This window comes from Mercenaria mercenaria, chromosome 18 (genome assembly GCF_021730395.1).
Source record: "Mercenaria mercenaria strain notata chromosome 18, MADL_Memer_1, whole genome shotgun sequence".
Classification (NCBI taxonomy): domain Eukaryota; kingdom Metazoa; phylum Mollusca; class Bivalvia; order Venerida; family Veneridae; genus Mercenaria; species Mercenaria mercenaria.
The window spans coordinates 38354160-38374776 of record NC_069378.1 but is presented as its reverse complement, the minus strand read 5'-3'; the positions used below and the strand labels follow the sequence as shown (position 1 = coordinate 38374776).

Sequence of the window (20617 nt, the reverse complement as noted above, 5' to 3'; positions counted from 1 at the left end):
ACTTTCATAAATAATGAGTCACAACTGTGGCCTCTAGAGTGTTCACAATGCAAATATTGATGGACGACGGACGATGCACCCCAACGGATGCTGGACAATGACCAGTCACAATACCTCACATTGAGCACGAACTAAAAACCACACGAACATACAGACTGACGAACACAATAAGTACACAAACACACAGATGGGTAAAAAATATGCCCTAACCCGTATTTTAATGGTGGGGGCATAAAAATTGGTGGATCAAATATATCAGTTGAGCATTGAGGATAACATTAAAGCATGAATTAAACTTTGCACTGAATCATACATAGTATTTATCATTTCTGCAAAATCATTTGGCTAAATTAGATTAATGGTGTGTGTGAGTGGCTGGAGGGCGTTAGCATCATAGACTTTGGTTACGGATATAATCATTCAGTTCTGGGCAAAATTATTAAGGCAAATACTGTACTTACATTTACAACTGAAGCAAACTGATGTATCATCATATTCAGTTCCTCTAAATTCTGAAAATAAACAAGAAGTATCTTGTAAAAAGATACATGGCTGCATTTAAGTCAATGCACACTTTAAGCTATGAAACATGCATGCACTCTGCATGTTTATGTAAGATCGGGTATTATAAAGCAAAACAAAATGTTGTTTTCAAAGTAAAATTTTCATTTTCTTTATGCAGAACTTATTTTACAGAACACATAATTTACATCATGATTATATTAATCTGATATTAAGACTAACTAGAAGATGCTTTTGTAGAAAAGCGCATGTCTCCTTGGCATAAAAATAACCAAGGCATACAAATCTTCTTAGTTAAGAAGGGCAATGGTTTAAACAAAATAACCTAGACCTCTGGCTCAACCTCTGGTTAATCTTATTCACTGTGTGAAGTTTGAATACCATAACAATTATACTTTCTGAAACCATTTTCAGAAACAAGGTCACTGTAACAGTAGACCCTTAACCTATTGACCCTAAAGGGTCTTGATTCTTCCTAAAGTGGTATCTATTCATTGTACTAAGTCTAAAGCTAAACCTATATTACATTCTCACATATGAGCTTGGGAACAAAACTGTTGACAGACAGACAATGCCACAAGTTCATGATTCTCTATTTTGTTTCAAACTGAGCATATAAAAATCATTGCCTCTTGTAGATTTTCCCATGATTCAGCCACTTGCGTGTTTTCTGGTGGTTCATTTAACTGCATCTGACCTTGAAAGAGGTGAGTCGAGGAATCAAAGGTCAAAGGCTGAAGTTCATCACCCGGTGAACTGTCAGAACTGGAATTTCTAGCATCACCTGAAATAACCCATAAACTTCCATAAAAGTTGTGAACAGTAATTTCAACATTATTTATCCTAACATGAGAGCCATGAAGGCCCTGTATACCTCACCTGACCTAGTTCTTATCCCAGATAACCTTGTATCTAATTTGGCAGATATTTCATTAAACAAACCTTCTGGCCGTGCTTTATGAAAATCAGGTAGAACCTTGATGCAGTTTTTCTACTACTGTATACGTAGATTTATTGGCGGTGGTTTAATTTTGGCTATATTGGCGGTCAACAAAGAATGCGCCAATTCTAAACATTGCCAAATATAAGCATCGCTCTTAAATAACACCTGCCGATAATTCAACGTAAAGGGAGATAACTACTGCGGGTTCAGCTGGTAATGACTACTCTGTTGCCGAATACTACAGAAGAACGGTTATTTGGCGCTCGTTATCGATCCCCTTTATTGGGGCTTGCTTTGCACCTATATTATAGTTAAATTAGCGAATTTAGTGTTACTGACCTAGATATCATCAAGGTGAACATTCAGATCAATTTTCATGAAGATCCATTGAAAAATATGGCCTCTAGAGAGGTCAAAAGATTTTTCTAATTTTAGACCTACTGACCTAGTTTTTGACTGCAGTTGACCCAGTTTCAAACTTGACCTAGATATCATCAAGATGAACATTCAGACCAACTTTCATACAGATCCAATGAAAAATATGGCCTTTAGAGAGGTCAAAAGGTTTTTCTATTATTTGACCTACTGACCTAGTTTTTGAGGGCACGTGACCCACTTTCAAACTTGACCTAGATATCATTAAGATGAACATTCAGACCAACTTTCATATAGATCCCATGAAAAATATGGCCTCTAGAGAGATCACAATTTTTTCTATTATTTGACCTACTGACCTAGTTTTTGAAGGCACGTGACCCACTTTCAAACTTGAACTAGATATCATCAAGTTGAACATTCTCACCAATTTTCATGAAGATCTCATGAAATATATGGCCTCTAGAGAGGTCACAAGGTTTTTCTATTTTTAGACCTACAGACCTAGTTTTTGACCGCATGTGACCCAGTTTCAAACTTGAACTAGATATCATCAAGATGAACATTCAGACCAACTTTCATACAGATCCCATGAAAAATATGGCCTTTAGAGAGGTCACAAGGTTTTTCTATTATTTGACCTACTGACCTAGTTTTTGATGGCACTTGACCCATTTTCGAACCTGACCTAGATTTCATCAAGGTCAACGTTCTGACCAATTTTCATGAAGATCTTTTGAAATATATGGCCTCTAGAGAGGTCACAATGTTTTTCTATTTTTAGACCTACTGACCTAGTTTTTGAAAGCACATGACCCAGTTTCGAACTTGACCTAGATATCATCAAGGTGAACATTCTGACCAATTTTCATGAAGATCTTGTGAAATATTTGGCCTCTAGAGAGATCACAAGGTTTTTCTATTTTTAGTCCTACTGACCTAGTTTTTGATGGCACGTGACCTAGTTTCGAACTTGACCTAGATATCATCAAGATGAACATTCTGACCAACTTTCATAAAGATCCCATGAAAAATGTGACCTCTAGAGTGGTCACAAGCAAAAGTTTACAGATGCACGCACGCAGAGAAGGACGAAGGACGACGGACACCGCGCGATCACAAAAGCTCACCTTGTCACTTTGTGACAGGTGAGCTAAAAATCCCAACTAAAATGATATTTTAACTAGAAGATGCTTTTGTAGAAAAGCGCATGTCTCCCCCAATGTATAGTCATATAGGCAAGAAGTCAATAGGGGACAGGAGCAAAAGTCAAAGAGACACTGATGGTTGGCTGCAATAGGGATCATCTACCTGGCATGTCCAATCATCCCACTAAGTTTCAACATTCTGGGCCTAATGGTTCTCAAGTTATGAATTGGAAATGGTTTTCCATGTTCAGGCCCCTGTAACCTTGACCTTTGATCGAGTGACCCCAAAATAAGTAGGGGTCATCTACTCTGCATGTCCAATCATCCTAATAAGTTTCAACATTCTGGGTCAAGTGGTTCTCAAGTTATTGATTGGGAATGGTTTTCCATGTTCAGGCCCCTATGAAATTGACCTTCAAAAGAGTGACCCCAAAATCTATAGGGGTCATCTACTCTGCATGACCAATCACCCTGTGAAGTTTCAACATTCTAGGTCAAGTGGTTCTCAAGTTATTGATCGGAAATGGTTTTCCATGTTCAAGCCTGTGACCTTGACCTTTGATGGAGTGATCCCAAAAGCAATAGGGGTCATCTACTCCATAAGCCCTGCCACCTTATGTAGTTTGAAGGTTCTAGGTCAAATGGTTCTCCAACTGTTCACTGGAAATGAAGTGTGATGGACAGACAGAAGGACAGGGCAAAAACAATATGTCTCCCCCAGTGTGTTCCATAGTAAGTTTGTACACTAAGGAAGTCAAACCAATTTTAGGAAATTGGATCACTGTTGACAAAGATACGGCAGTTTGAAATTCAAAAACATGGCTGATCATGGAGGTGGCCATTTTAGTGTGTTTATGATGTCATTTACACACTGCTGAATTCTTTATTCAGCAGATAACTTTTTAAATAGATTAATTTCATAATGTTTCTTGAGTGTAAGATGTAAAACATGGTAATTTCTTTCATTACAGCTGGAAAAAGAAGAGAAATTATTTTACAGAAATAAGTAAATACAGTTCAGATATGTATTTCGAAATTTAATAAATCTGCCATTTTGTTTTTTGTTGCCATGGAAACAAAATGGCCACCATTTTGAAAAAAAAGATTTAAATGCTTATAACTTTCTCATTTTTAAATCGATTATTAAAATTCTTTCACTTCTTTAAATGTTATACAAAATCTCAGCAGATGGATTTTACATGAGAACAACATTGCCTTTCCCTTTAATTAACATATAGCTATCTGCACATCATCACAATGTTTGTAAATTGTATGTTTTTGAATGCAAAAACTTTCAAACATTCGCTGAGTAAAGTTCCAAAAACTTGTTGACAGAAAGTTCTTGAACTATTAAAACTGAATGTCATGTATTTCCATTACCTAATATTTTCTATACTTTTTGGACAATTTAATTATAGTTACAGTGAAATAAATCTTGAAACAAGAGGGCCATCATGGCCCTATATTGCTTACCTGTTATCATTGCACTTGCAGACAAGAAGGTCCTCAGAAAAAATATCTAAGTCCAAAGGACAGGAACAACAAAGCGAAGAAATTTAACCAAAAAGAAAAAAAATTCTTACAAGGTATATATATATGTCAAAATACACCTAACAATTGGAGATACCATCCATGTTGTACCACAGAAAAGTGGTCTCAGTTTTTCCTTATGGCCAATAATAAAAAAGTTAGTAAAAATAAGCTATTTATAGTAACGTAAAAGGGAAGTAATTAAAAAAAAAATATTGTAAGTGAACAAAAGAAGGATCTACCAAATAAATCTGTTGACATAAATGAAACTTCAGATCAGTATCTTCATTATTTATGGAGATACACCCATTTTAATTTGAAATAAAGGGAGGTAATTTGACATAAAATCAGTTCATAGTTATCTACCCTGATTGTCTCAGTCCAACTAATAACAATGATGAAATTTCAAATAAGTCCTATAAGTACTTACTGATATAAATCCATTTTGATTACAATCAGGGGAGGTAATCAGATATAAAATAACTCTGGAACCTATGATTGGATCTGATTTGTCATGGAATCCAAGATTTATTGTTGTTGAAGATATTTTGGAAGTTTGTATCAAATAAAACCATAAATGAAGTCTCTATATATAGAGGCTGCAAAATCCAAAATAGCCAATTTTGGACCTTTAAGGGGCCATAACTCTGGAACCCATGAAGGAATCTGGCCAGCTGAAGAAAGGAAGCAAGATCTTGTAGTGATACAAGTTGTGTGCAACTTTGGTTAAAATCAAATCATAAATGAAGCTGCTATTGTGCAGACAAGGCCAAAATAGCTAATTTTGACCCTTTCAGGGGCCATAACTCTGGAACCCATTACGGGATCTGGCCAGTTCAACAAAGGAACTGAGATCTTATGGCAACACAACTTTTGTGCAAGTTTGATTAAATTCAAATCATAAATGAAGCTGCTATTGTGCAGACAAGGTCAAAATAGCTACTTCTGGCCCTTTCAGGGCCATCACTCTGGAACCCATTATGGAATCAGGCCAGTTGAAGAAAGGAACCAAGATCTTATGGTGATACAAGTTGTGTGCAAGTTTGGTTAAATTCAAATCATAAATGAAGCTGCTGTTGTGCAGACAAGGTCAAAATACCCAATTCTGGCCTTTCAGGGGCCATAACTCTGGAGCCCAAAATGGAATCAGGCCAGTTGAAGAAAGGAACCAAGATCTTATGGTGATACAAGTTGTGTGCCAGTTTGGTAAAAATCAATTCATAAATAAAGCTGCTATTGTGCAGACAAGGTCAAAATAGCTAATTTTGGCCCTTTCAGGTGCCATAACTCTGGAACCCATAATGGGATCTGGCCAGTTCAAGAAAGGAACCGCGATCTTATGGTGATACAAGTTGTGTGCAAGTTTGGTTAAAATAAAATCATAAATGAAACCACTATCGTGCAGACAAGAAATTGTTGACGGACGACGCACGCACACACGGACTAACGACGGATGACGGACGAAGGGTGATCACAAAAGCTCACCTTGTCACTATGTGTACAGGTGAGCTAAAAACAACTTAAGTAGTGTAAATTAAAGTTAACACATGACATTTAATGGAGAGTTGGACTATTTCTGTAAGTCCTTTTAAGAATCAGCAACTTAGATAAAATCCTGAAAAATAATTCCTAAATTTCACTTGGGGGTACTTTAATTTGAATGTCCACCTGAAAAAATTAAAAAAAATTTTTTTAAACTATTACAACTATATGTTAAATGTTCCCAATTTTACTTGATTTGTCACTGTTTCTTTCTCAATTTCGACAATTAAATGGGTAAAAAATTCCTAATCCAGCCGGTATGTAAACAAGATTTTCATTCAACTGACCTTGTGCCTCACACAACCCAGTTTAGACTTGTCTTAGATTTCATACAAATAACATATAGAATATGTGGCCTCAAGAGTTTCATCAAAGTTATTCTCTGAGTTGACACATGACACACTTTTGACCATAGGTAATCTAGTTTCGAATATGACTTAGATTTCTCAGAGGCAAGCATCCCGTGCGAAAATTTTCAAAAAGGAACAGGAAACCTGGGATTATCCCAGGAAGTCCCAGGACTATCCTGGGATAATGTCCTGAAAATATCTCAGGAATTCCTGGGATAGTCCTGGGACTTTTCACACCGTTAAATGGGAATGGGACAATCCCAGGATTGTCCTATGAACAAGAAAAAAACAGGACATCGGAACTCCAATCCTGCTATCCTGAAATCCCAGGAATGTTCTGGGATTTCCTGATGTCAGGAAATAAAAGTATATATTGTCCTGTTCTCAGGAAATCCCAGGAATTCTTGAAGTCAGGATATCCCAGGACAATTGTCCTGTCTTTAGGAAATCCCAGGAATTCCTGATGTCAGGAAATTTCAGGAGAATTGTCCTGTCTTCAGGAAATCCCAGGAATTCCTGATGTCAGGAAATCTCAGGACAATTGTCCTGTCTTCAGGAAACCCCAGTACATGCAATTTAATTCATGTACCTGTAAACATGTTTTGAAATTCACTTGGCGGAAATACAGTCAACAAATTGACTGTTAAATTTTAATAGTATTTATGTTAACAGTAAGAATCAAAGGCCTGAATGGCCCTGAGTCGGCTAATGATTGATGTACTGACAGTATAGTCTACCAGTTTCAGTTTGTTTTTAGTTTTTTTCTTAAAATTTCGTAACACAGCTCGATATTTACCCAAAATATTATATCCGGATACGATTACACTTTTCTCCAGTTTGAACAATATAGTTTGAAGGTTCTAGGTCAAATGGTTCTCCAACTGTTCACTGGAAATGAAGTGTGATGGACAGACAGAAGGACAGGGCAAAAACAATATATCTCCCCCAGTGTGTTCCATAGTAAGTTTGTACACTAAGGAAGTCAAACCAATTTTAGGAAATTGGATCACTGTTGACAAAGATACGGCAGTTTGAAATTCAAAAACATGGCTGATCATGGAGGTGGCCATTTTAGTGTGTTTATGATGTCATTTACACACTGCTGAATTCTTTATTCAGCAGATAACTTTTTAAATAGATTAATTTCATAATGTTTCTTGAGTGTAAGATGTAAAACATGGTAATTTCTTTCATTACAGCTGGAAAAAGAAGAGAAATTATTTTACAGAAATAAGTAAATACAGTTCAGATATGTATTTCGAAATTTAATAAATCTGCCATTTTGTTTTTTGTTGCCATGGAAACAAAATGGCCACCATTTTGAAAAAAAAGATTTAAATGCTTATAACTTTCTCATTTTTAAATCGATTATTAAAATTCTTTCACTTCTTTAAATGTTATACGAAATCTCAGCAGATGGATTTTACATGAGAACAACATTGCCTTTCCCTTTAATTAACATATAGCTATCTGCACATCATCACAATGTTTGTAAATTGTATGTTTTTGAATGCAAAAACTTTCAAACATTCGCTGAGTAAAGTTCCAAAAACTTGTTGACAGAAAGTTCTTGAACTATTAAAACTGAATGTCATGTATTTCCATTACCTAATATTTTCTATACTTTTTGGACAATTTAATTATAGTTACAGTGAAATAAATCTTGAAACAAGAGGGCCATCATGGCCCTATATCGCTTACCTGTTATCATTGCACTTGCAGACAAGAAGGTCCTCAGAAAAAATATCTAAGTCCAAAGGACAGGAACAACAAAGCGAAGAAATTTAACCAAAAAGAAAAAAAAATTCTTACAAGGTATATATATATGTCAAAATACACCTAACAATTGGAGATACCATCCATGTTGTACCACAGAAAAGTGGTCTCAGTTTTTCCTTATGGCCAATAATAAAAAAGTTAGTAAAAATAAGCTATTTATAGTAACGTAAAAGGGAAGTAATTAAAAAAAAAATATTGTAAGTGAACAAAAGAAGATCTACCAAATAAATCTGTGACATAAATGAAACTTCAGATCAGTATCTTCATTATTTATGGAGATACACCCATTTTAATTTGAAATAAAGGGAGGTAATTTGACATAAAATCAGTTCATAGTTATCTACCCTGATTGTCTCAGTCCAACTAATAACAATGATGAAATTTCAAATAAGTCCTATAAGTACTTACTGATATAAATCCATTTTGATTACAATCAGGGAGGTAATCAGATATAAAATAACTCTGAACCTATGATTGATCTGATTTGTCATGGAATCCAAGATTTATTGTTGTTGAAGATATTTTGGAAGTTTGTATCAAATAAAACCATAAATGAAGTCTCTATATATAGAGGCTGCAAAATCCAAAATAGCCAATTTTGGACCTTTAAGGGGCCATAACTCTGGAACCCATGAAGGAATCTGGCCAGCTGAAGAAAGGAAGCAAGATCTTGTAGTGATACAAGTTGTGTGCAACTTTGGTTAAAATCAAATCATAAATGAAGCTGCTATTGTGCAGACAAGGCCAAAATAGCTAATTTTGACCCTTTCAGGGGCCATAACTCTGGAACCCATTACGGGATCTGGCCAGTTCAACAAAGGAACTGAGATCTTATGGCAACACAACTTTTGTGCAAGTTTGATTAAATTCAAATCATAAATGAAGCTGCTATTGTGCAGACAAGGTCAAAATAGCTACTTCTGGCCCTTTCAGGGGCCATCACTCTGGAACCCATTATGGAATCAGGCCAGTTGAAGAAAGGAACCAAGATCTTATGGTGATACAAGTTGTGTGCAAGTTTGGTTAAATTCAAATCATAAATGAAGCTGCTGTTGTGCAGACAAGGTCAAAATACCCAATTCTGGCCTTTTCAGGGGCCATAACTCTGGAGCCCAAAATGGAATCAGGCCAGTTGAAGAAAGGAACCAAGATCTTATGGTGATACAAGTTGTGTGCCAGTTTGGTAAAAATCAATTCATAAATAAAGCTGCTATTGTGCAGACAAGGTCAAAATAGCTAATTTTGGCCCTTTCAGGTGCCATAACTCTGGAACCCATAATGGGATCTGGCCAGTTCAAGAAAGGAACCGCGATCTTATGGTGATACAAGTTGTGTGCAAGTTTGGTTAAAATAAAATCATAAATGAAACCACTATCGTGCAGACAAGAAATTGTTGACGGACGGACGCACGCACACACGGACTAACGACGGATGACGGACGAAGGGTGATCACAAAAGCTCACCTTGTCACTATGTGACAGGTGAGCTAAAAACAACTTAAGTAGTGTAAATTAAAGTTAACACATGACATTTAATGGAGAGTTGGACTATTTCTGTAAGTCCTTTTAAGAATCAGCAACTTAGATAAAATCCTGAAAAATAATTCCTAAATTTCACTTGGGGATACTTTAAATTTGAATGTCCACCTGAAAAACTTAAAAAAAATTTTTTTAAACTATTACAACTATATGTTAAATGTTCCCAATTTTACTTGATTTGTCACTGTTTCTTTCTCAATTTCGACAATTAAATGGGTAAAAAATTCCTAATCCAGCCGGTATGTAAACAAGATTTTTCATTCAACTGACCTTGTGCCTCACACAACCCAGTTTAGACTTGTCTTAGATTTCATACAAATAATCATATAGAATATGTGGCCTCAAGAGTTTCATCAAAGTTTTCTCTGAGTTGACACATTGACACACTTTTTGACCATAGGTAATCTAGTTTCGAATATGACTTAGATTCTCAGAGGCAAGCATCCCGTGCGAAAATTTTCAAAAAGGAACAGGAAATCCTGGGATTATCCCAGGAAGTCCCAGGACTATCCTGGGATAATGTCCTGAAAATATCTCAGGAATTCCTGGGATAGTCCTGGGACTTTTCACACCGTTAAATGGGAATGGGACAATCCCAGGATTGTCCTATGAACAAGAAAAAAACAGGACATCGGAACTCCAATCCTGCTATCCTGAAAATCCCAGGAATGTTCTGGGATTTCCTGATGTCAGGAAATAAAAGTATATATTGTCCTGTTCTCAGGAAATCCCAGGAATTCTTGAAGTCAGGATATCCCAGGACAATTGTCCTGTCTTTAGGAAATCCCAGGAATTCCTGATGTCAGGAAATTTCAGGAGAATTGTCCTGTCTTCAGGAAATCCCAGGAATTCCTGATGTCAGGAAATCTCAGGACAATTGTCCTGTCTTCAGGAAACCCCAGTACATGCAATTTAATACATGTACCTTGTAAACATGTTTTGAAATTCACTTTGGCGGGAAATACAGTCAACAAATTGACTGTTAAATTTTAATAGTATTTATGTTAACAGTAAGAATCAAAGGCCTGAATGGCCTGAGTCGGCTAATGATTGATGTACTGACAGTATAGTCTACCAGTTTCAGTTTGTTTTTAGTTTTTTTCTTAAAATTTCGTAACACAGCTCGATATTTACCCAAAATATTATATCCGGATACGATTACACTTTTCTCCAGTTTGAACAATATATTTTACAAATTGTGATGATACGAAGACATTTAGCAGCAATTGGCAGTATCTGACATTGAAGTTTATGGTTAAATTACCTCTTATTTAAATCTTTTCATAAAAAAGTTGTTTCGTTTCGCCAAACATAGATGATCTACTTTCGATTTTAAAAACTACAAGAAAATACAATTTAATGTTTCGCCGATTTGTTTATTTCTCAAAAAATAAGAATTAAAATCATTTTTAATATCAGTAGTAACTAAACAAACCAGTAAGAGCTTCTTCTTCCGATAATTTATCCGTTTACTGACTGCAAAATTCAACCCAGGCAAAGTTTATAGAAATCATACGATGCGTGTTTACGTTCAATGTGGGAGAATTAAGGCTGATCGGCTATGTTACCTAACGCATCCAGACAATTCAGATTTTGTTTTTAAAAAAGCATTGTGTGCGTTTCTGTAATTTTATATACGTTTTTATACGCTTAGAAATTATTAGACATGGTATTTGCATTATTTCTATACGTAATTTACGCGAATACGCATCTTATCTGGAGCCCTGCTGGAACTATTTTTTGTCTTTCGCTGGATGTTACCCAAGCTTTGTAAGCCTGCGCAATTCTTAAAATGCACATTTATGCTTAATGAGTTACATTCGAGAATTGCACAATTACAAGTCATAAATATGACAGATTACATCGTATATTGGTCATAGCAAAGGGAATTGACACAACTTAACTTCATTCATGCAGTGAACTGTTTGAAGTTTGAGAAATCTTATGGAACTACATCCCTTCCCTGTGTTATCTGGTCCGTTTAGAGAATCGTTGGATAGCAAGGACTCGTCAAAAGGCTTTCAGCCTTTAGCCGACTCAATAAAAGGATTACCACTGCCTAATATTAAAAAATATTTTGTAGTTAAAAGCATGTACATTGAAACAATACAATCTGTCATAGCAGAAATATGAATTTCTTGGCACATCATAAATCAGCTCAAATATGTGCACTCATGGCAAAAAAACTAGGCGAAAATTCTACTATTTAGTCTATAATCATCAAATTATAAGCTTCATATTGACCAAAAAGCTCTTCTTATTCTATGATATGTTCACTAGAGTGAAACTGTCTTTGATCAAACGTACAAATAACCTAAACTGTAGTAACACATTTCAGTTTTTAATGCTCTGACTAATTTTAAAGAAAAATACTTTTCTAATAACTTATTGTTTTGTAAAATCATTAAATGAAGGAGTACATTTAGTGTTATTTCTAAAAGTTTATACAGAAATAATTTGCTAACTTACCATAAATGTAGAATATATTCCTGTTACACTGACAACACCGCAATCACAACTGCTTAATTATACAGTTTCTCCCAAAACATGGGTCTTCAACACCAGGAAGTAATTAACTTACTAGACCATTACAAGATCATGTTTCAAATTAATTACCATCTTTCAATCTGTATCTTTTAGAAAAAAGTCCTGTCTTTTTCCTGTGAACAGGACATTTTTTCTATCAAAAGTCCTGTCTTTTAGTGTTAAAGTCCTGTCTTCAGGACTTTCTTGCAGCCTTGCTTAAAGAATCCCAGGATATCCCAGGGTAATCCTGGGATTTCCTGAGAACAGGAAAATATTTCTGCACGGGAAATTTCTAAACTTTTTTTAAGAAGGTCTGGCAGAAAAGGTGGCCTCTGGAGTGTTAACTAGAGCTATCACTAAAGGTGATGAATGTACCCCCCGCATGCACTGACACAGTACATTGCAATTTGACTCACACAAAATTGCATAATTACGTGGACTGTATGTATATAGACTGTATGTATACAGTATAGTAACAAATAAACAAAGTCTCATAACTATGCAGAATATTTATCTAAAAGAACGTAACGTGCACCATGCAGATTGTATGTACATAGTATGTTTAACAAGAAACAAAGTCCCATAACTCTGCAATTTTTGTTGTTGAAAGAACCTAACATGCCCCATGCACAACTACTGTTGTTACTAATCACTTGTGTGAAGTTTCATTAAATTGTGTCAAGGGGATGAGGAGAGATGGTGTGCACAAGACTGTGTCTATGTATATAGTATAGTAACAAAAAACAAAGTCCCATAAATCTGCAATTTTTTTTTCTGACAGAACCTAACATGCCCCATGCACAACTACTGTTGTTACTCATCACTTGTGTGAAGTTTCATTAAATTGTGTCAAGGGAATGAGGAGAGATGGTGCGCACAAGATTGTGTCTATGTATATAGTATAGTAACAAAAAACAAAGTCCCATAACTCTGCAATTTTTTTTCCTGAAAGAACCTAATATGCCCCATGCACAACTACTGTTGTTACTGATCACTTGTGTGAAGTTTCATTAAATTGTGTCAAGGGAATGAGGAGAGATGGTGCCAGGGGTTCCACTAGACCCGAAAACCCAAGAGTCCCAGGACCCTTGGGCCCAAATTTTGAAGGGTCCTTTTCCAAAATACAGGAGTCCTGTCCCAATACGTCCATATAATTGAATATATTTTTTTATTCATACATTAGATCTTTACCTAAGAAAACAATAAACCCAAGATCAAGTTACAGCATAATAAAAATGTCAGTTTCAGGTCATATAGTCTCATACTGTAAACTAATATTTATCAAAATTCATGTTATTTTGATTAGGCTTTTCTTTTTATATTTCATTTCATTTTTAATAATAGAACAGTGCTATAACACTATAAAAATGTATCCAAAATGTACTATCCGAATACTGGTACACTTTCAGACTGTCATCAGAAAGTAGTTTTTGCTCAGTTTATTTGGAAAACTAAGCTAAATCAGTGATAGTTCCTCAAATAATGATGCTGCTTATCATGAAAAACTGCATTGAAAGTCAGGTTTTTTTTTAGGAATTTTGGAAATATGTTTTCTTGACATCGGGTGTAATTAGACCCGTGAACGGACATTCTAAACTTATTTTTGCTTTCGAAATTCATCAAAATTTGTGACGTTTCTTCTTGAAATAACGATATGATCACTAAACAATTGTCTAATTTAAAGTTGGCATGAAAAAATCTTGCAGGGCACTTTTCACATGCTCGGTAATCAGCTGCTTACGATAATTTAATAATTGGCGCCTTTTTTGACAGTATACAGGATTCGCTTTATCAATTAATTTCAACACTTCATTGATTCTTGTTACCTATGTGCACTCGCCGTGACGTAACATCAGCGAGGCATGTCTACAGGAGAAAGGGCGGGATTTAGCAGAGATCAAAGGCAGGAGGGCATGACCGCGAGTGTTTATTTTGAATACACGTGTCTATCGTGGAAATAGTTTTACTGAAGGAAATTAATGATTAGAGAAAGGATTATCAAAGAAAAATGCCCCCGGGTCCCGAAGGACGCACAGGCAAGTATTCTGCCGGGTCCTTTGAGCGTCTTTTGAAAATCTCCCGGGTCCGGACCCGGGGTCCCGGGTCAAATGGAACCCCTGGGTGCGCACAAAATTGTGTCTTTGTATATAGTATAGTAACAAAAAACAAAGTCCCATAACTCTGCAATTTTTTTTTCTGAAAGAACCTAACATGCCCCATGCACAACTAATGTTGTTACTGATCACTTGTGTGAAGTTTCATTAAATTGTGTCAAGGGGATGAGGAGAGATGGTGTGCACAAGATTGTGTCTACGGACAGATGGACAGACAGACAGACAGACAGACAGACAAACCTGAAACCAGTATACCCCCCTTACAACTTTGTTGTTGGGGGGTACAACAAGGTTTTTCTATTATCTGAAATAGTCACCCAGTTTTAAACCCTAGTCACCCAATTTCCAACTCATCTGTACTTTCAGTAAGCGGAATATTCTGGCCCTGTTTCATTAAGATTGTGACCTATAGAGTTAACAGTGAAATTGTTAACAATGGACAATGACAATACACTGATAAAGGGCAATCACAAAAATACTTTTTGAGTACTGTTTGCTCAAGTGAGCTAAAATAAATTATCACTACTGAACTGAAAGAACAACAATTTTTAACCAATGAACAAACTTATGAACAGTGATTAGGAGGGTCCTGGTGGCCCTAAGTCTCTTACCTTATATTGACTATTTCAACTTGAATACATGTATGACACTCCAAACAACAAATGGTAACAGCTGTGTTTAGTATAAACAAGAGGCCCATTTAAGTCACTCACCTGAACAGAACCTTAACCACCTGACTTTGCTTCTAACTAGGTTTGGTGAAAATCCTTTAACCCTTTACTCCACAGATACGCTTTTTACCACCTAGCTCTATCCATTCCCTGACAGATACCCTTTTTACCACCTCTAACCCATCCCTGATAGATACGCTTTTAAACACCTTCAAGTTTAAAAGCAAATTACGAATAAAGTACAACATCAAGGAATCCAACAAAAGCATTTTTGTAAAGTTTAAACCATGTACAAATGATATCTGTCAAAAAAGTATTTGGTTTATACTTAATTTTTGATGGTAATTTAAACCTGAAAATGAGGTAGTGTATTAATGGAAAATTACTGTTTGGAAAGTTTCATCTTGAGCTAAACTTAGCCTGATCAAGGTAGTTTATTTTTACAAATTATGAATTTGTGTAGGCTAATAATAGTACTTATTTTTACAAATTGTGAATTTGTGTAAGCTAAAAATAGTACTATAATTTTTTTTTTAGGTTTCCGCATTTCCCAGGAGATTTAGAAAGCGGAACTTTTTTTTTTTTCAATGGATTTATATAAAAACAAGAGCTGTCTCCATAGGATGACACATGCCCCCGATGGCACTTTGAATGAATAGTTATGGCCGATGTTAGAGTTTAGGACCTTTGACCTATGGAGCTGGGTCTTGCGCGCGACACGTCGTCTTACTGTGTCACACATTCATGCGCAGTTATTTTAAAATCCATGCATGAATGACAAAGATATGGACCGGACACGCCCATCAATGCACTATCATGAAAAATGACCTTTAACGTCTAAGTGTGACCTTGACCTTTGAGCTACGGACCTGGGTCTTGCGCATGACACGTCATCTTACTGTGGTACACATTCATGCCAAGTTATTTGAAAATCCATCCATGGATGACAAAGATATGGACCGGACGCGCCCATCAATGCACTATCCTTTAACGTCTAAGTGTGACCTTGACCTTTGAGCTATGGACCTGGGTCTTGCGTGTGACACGTCGTCTTACTGTGGTACACATTCATGCCAAGTTATTTGAAAATCCATCCATGGATGACAAAGATATGGACTGGACACGCCCATCAATGCACTATCCTTTAAAGTCTAAGTGTGACCTTGACCTTTGAGCTACGGACCTGGGTCTTGCGCGCGACACGTTGTCTTACTGTGGTACACATTCATGCCAAGTTATTTGAAAATCCACCCATCGATGACAAAGATATGGACCGGACACGCCCATCAATGCACTATCCTTTAATGTCTAAGTGTGACCTTGACCTTTGAGCTACGGACCTGGGTCTTGCGCACGACACGTCGTCTTACTGTGGTACACATTCATGCCAAGTTATTTGAAAATCCATCCATCAATGACAAAGATATGGACCAGACACGAAAATTGCGGACAGACTGACAGACTGACGGACCGACAGACGGACAGACGGTTCAAAAACTATATGCCTCCCTTTGGGGGCATAAAAATTGGACTTTATGATAGATTAAACAAGAAATATCTTTAAAAATGATGGTTGGCAAATTGTAATAAGGAAAGAAGTGTATGAATTTTTCATCTAACATTCATCTTTCATCTAACATTTTTCAAATTGCAAAACTAAACACCGACTTTAACAATTTAAATGGTTCACTTTTAATTTTTTGCAAAGGTTTCGTAGGGTTGCAATTTTGTTTCGTTTATCCTTAGACGAATAAATACAGCAGTAGTTTGATGAAGATTCATGAAGCAGTTCATGAGAAGAGGTCATTAAACGTGTTTATATTTTTAGCTAAATTGGTAACTATCCACATTTGTAGCAAAATAGCAGGAGACCTTACGATATTGTTACACATCGAGTTTTATAAAAAATCCATTACATTTTAGTGGTTAATGCGAAGAAAGGCATATCTACTTTTAGCTACAGCGGTCCCTAATAAGGCCCAAGTTCCTATATAAATAAATTTGGAAGAGGACCTGACAATGATGCTCCAGACCAAGTATGACAAAGATCCACCAAGCTGTTCATGAGACGCTGTATAAAGGCATTTCTAGTTTTAGCTCTAGCAGCCCCTAAAAGGGGTCAAATGTCCCAGCTGAACAAAGTTGGCTGCGGGCCTAATAAAGATGCTACAAATCAAGTTTGATTAGAATACATGAGAAAAAAATCAATTAAAGGATTTTTTTATTTATTATTTTTATTTATTTCTAAAATAGGCCAACTGATCCCACTTTAACAAATGCATATTCGCTATTAAGAATCTTTGGACAATGACGTCACACCTATAAAAAGTGAAGGTCAAGCAAAACATACAATTGTAATTATTTCAATATTTCTGTTTCATAAACAAAGTTTGACCGTAGTCATATCACATAGATAAACCTTATGCAGCTTACCTTCATTTCAGTGTAATGAGATTCAGTCATTATATAGCATATATACAATAAAACAGATTTCAACTGAGTTCAATATTTGCATATCATACTAAAGAAAAATATTCATATATAATAAATCAGTTAAATAATTTATAACAAATATATCAAAGCAAACAAGTACTCATTTCAATTTTCATATACAGACGACAATTGTAACAAGGAAAATCTTTTAAAAAGCACTTCTCTACATAAAAGACTCTTATCACACCCTTATTCATGTGATACGCAGACCGTATTCAGCTCTTCCTTTAATTTGATATATGTTGGTATTTGAACAGGTTTTTATCATATTTATTAAACTTACTTATCATTTTGTGATATATCAATATTCTTGCTAAATATACTGAGCCAAAGTTAGCTTTAAAACTGTGAACAGCATTGTTTAGGATAAAAAAAAAAAAGAATCAAATAAAAAGTAACAATACTGTCATAAATAATAATAAAAAGAAAACAAAAATAAAAGTTGGCAGTAACAAATGGGTTTTTCCTTTCTTTTTTATTATTTTTTAAAAGCCCTTTACTTGATAAATCCCTGAAGAAATCCCACTTTTGCTAGCCTTTGTCTTGAATCTAATAAAATAAGTGTATTTACACCAGAAATATTTGAAAAATAATATTTAATATGTAAATAATGCAGAAATAAATCAGTACCATCAATAGAAAAGTAGCTAAAATTATTATAGAAAAGTAAACTAATGGGTTTTAAGTTTAATTGTATGTCAAGAAATATTTATCACACTTTTATGTAAAATATACCATTAGGAAGAAAATTTAATTTTGAAAAAACTTTATGTTGGTTACTAATTGTTTAAAACAATATTTAATATAGTAATATTGAATTGAATAACACAGGTATAAATTCTGCATTTTTTCCCCAATATCCTGTATGGAGATAGTGTACTGGTTATCAGTAAAGCTGTATGGATATGATAAGCCTAATTAGGCTAAATGTATATGGAGTAAAGGGTTAAGCTGTTCATTATAATGAAAGTTATTTATTCAACGGGTTTTTCTATAATTTGCTGTCACGCACCAAAAATGCACAACCATCAAAGAAATCCTTCAAATGTATTTCTATTTTAATTGTAGCTGCCCTAAAAGAGGCCAAGTGCATAGGGCCTTATAATGATGTTAGGAAGTTTGATGAAGATCCATCAAGCGGTTCATGAGAAGAAATACTTTAAAGGTATTTCTATTTCAAGCTCTAGTGGCTCCTAAAAGGGGTCAAGTACCCCAACTGAACAAACATGGTAAAAAGCCTTATAATGATGCTCCAGACAAGGTTTGAAGAAGACACATCAATCAGTTCATGAGAAAAAGTCATTCAAAGGCACTTCTATTTTTAACCCTAGCAGCCCCATTTTTAGCAGCCAATTTAGCGCCCCCCCCCCCCCCCACCCCTTCAACCGAACAAATTTTGAAGAAGACCTTGAATGATATTACAGACCAAGTCTGATGAAGATCCATCAAGCAATTCATAAGAAGAAATCATTAACAAGAGCTGTCCGTAAGACAGCCAATGCTCGACTATTCGAAATATTGTCCAAGAAGCAGGAAAATATTACCCAAAATGTTAAAATATCTAAAGAGTTTTAAGTTCAAAAGGGGACATAATTTCACCAAAATGCATGTCAGAGTTATGGGACTTGATGCTACCAACTAGTTTTAATATACAACACCGAAGGCACATGTGAAGTTTCAACTTAATATCTGCATTAGTTTTAGAGATAGTAACTTGCATGCAAAACTTTAACCAGAATTTTCTATGTCCAAAGAGGGGCATAATTTGCCCAAAATACATCTCAGAGTTATGGGACTTGACCCAGTGAGGTTGGTAATTGATCTAGAAAAAGAAAAAATAAGTTTCAAAGCTATATGCCTTTTAGTAATAGCTGTATGTACTTGCACGCAAAACTTTAACCAGGATTTTCTAAATTAAAAAAGGGGCATAATTTGGCCAAAATGCATGTCAGAGTTATGGGACTTGATGCTATCAACTAGTTTTATAACCCCAATGACATATGTGAAGTTTCAATTCAATATCTGCATTAGTTTTGGAGATAGTAACTTGCATGTAAAACTTTAACCAATTCTAAGTCCAAAAGGGGTCATAATTTGCTCAAAATACATGTCAGAGTTATGGAACTTGACCCAGTGAGGTTGGTAATTGACCTAGAAAAAGAAAAAACAAGTGAATGAAGTATTGCCATGCAATACAAAGTCCCCTACTGGAAGGCACCTAATTTTCTCTACTGCAGTATAGCATAATGAACTGATATCAGTCAATGATGTATAAACAATATTGTACTATATATACAGTATGCTATAAACAAAAGACTTTGATTAAAATTTGTATATATAAAACCCTATACAAATGTAGTTGTTTTCATATAGCATTTTTGGCCAATTATCGAAAAAGGTAACGTTATTTATATTAAGAAAAAAAAAATCCATACAAGTCCACACAAAACTCTTTACCAGGTAGAGATAGGTCAAAATACACCTAAAAATTGGATGTAACATGCATGTTGTACCACAGAAAACTGGTCTCGATTCATCATGGGGAACATTTATGCCAAGTAATATTAAAATCCCTTGATGGATGTCAGGGTTCTGGACCGGACAGGAAAAAAAACCTATTGACCTTTGACCTCGAATTGTGACCTTGACCTTTGAGCAAGGGGTCAGGGTTTTGTGCATGACATGTCATTTCATCATGGGGAACATTTGTGCCAAGTAATATTAAAATATCTTCATGGATGGCAGAGTTTATAATGGACCGGACACGAAACAGACCCTGTTCATGCCATGTTAACATTTGACTGCCAAGTGTGACCTTGACCTTTGAGCTAGGGGTCTGAAAGTTGTGCATGACACATCATCTTATTATGAGGTACATTTGTGCCAAGTAATATTAAAATCCCTTCATGGATGACAGAGTTATGGACCGGAAAGGAAAAAAGCTCTGTTGACCTTTGACCTCAAATTGTGACCTCAACCTTTCAGCTAGGGGTCCGAGTTTTGCGCATGACACGTCGTCTCATCATGGGGAACATTTATGCCAAGTAATATTAAAATCCCTTAATGGATGACAGAGTTATGGACTG

General features: G+C 35.5%; 1 protein-coding gene across 4 annotated transcripts in view; it reads right to left on the bottom strand.

Moving 5' to 3' along the window:
* LOC123538339 (syntaxin-17-like) overlaps window positions 1-20617 on the bottom strand; it is a 131749-nt gene that overhangs the window by 51955 nt on the left and 59177 nt on the right. For all 4 annotated transcript variants that reach the window (XM_045322365.2, XM_045322363.2, XM_045322364.2 and 1 more), the window contains exons 4-5: window positions 1152-1306; window positions 462-512 (exon numbers count right to left, since the gene is read on the bottom strand). In XM_045322365.2, the coding sequence (XP_045178300.2) occupies window positions 462-512; window positions 1152-1306 (206 nt within the window). The remainder of the gene's footprint in view (window positions 1-461; window positions 513-1151; window positions 1307-20617) is intronic.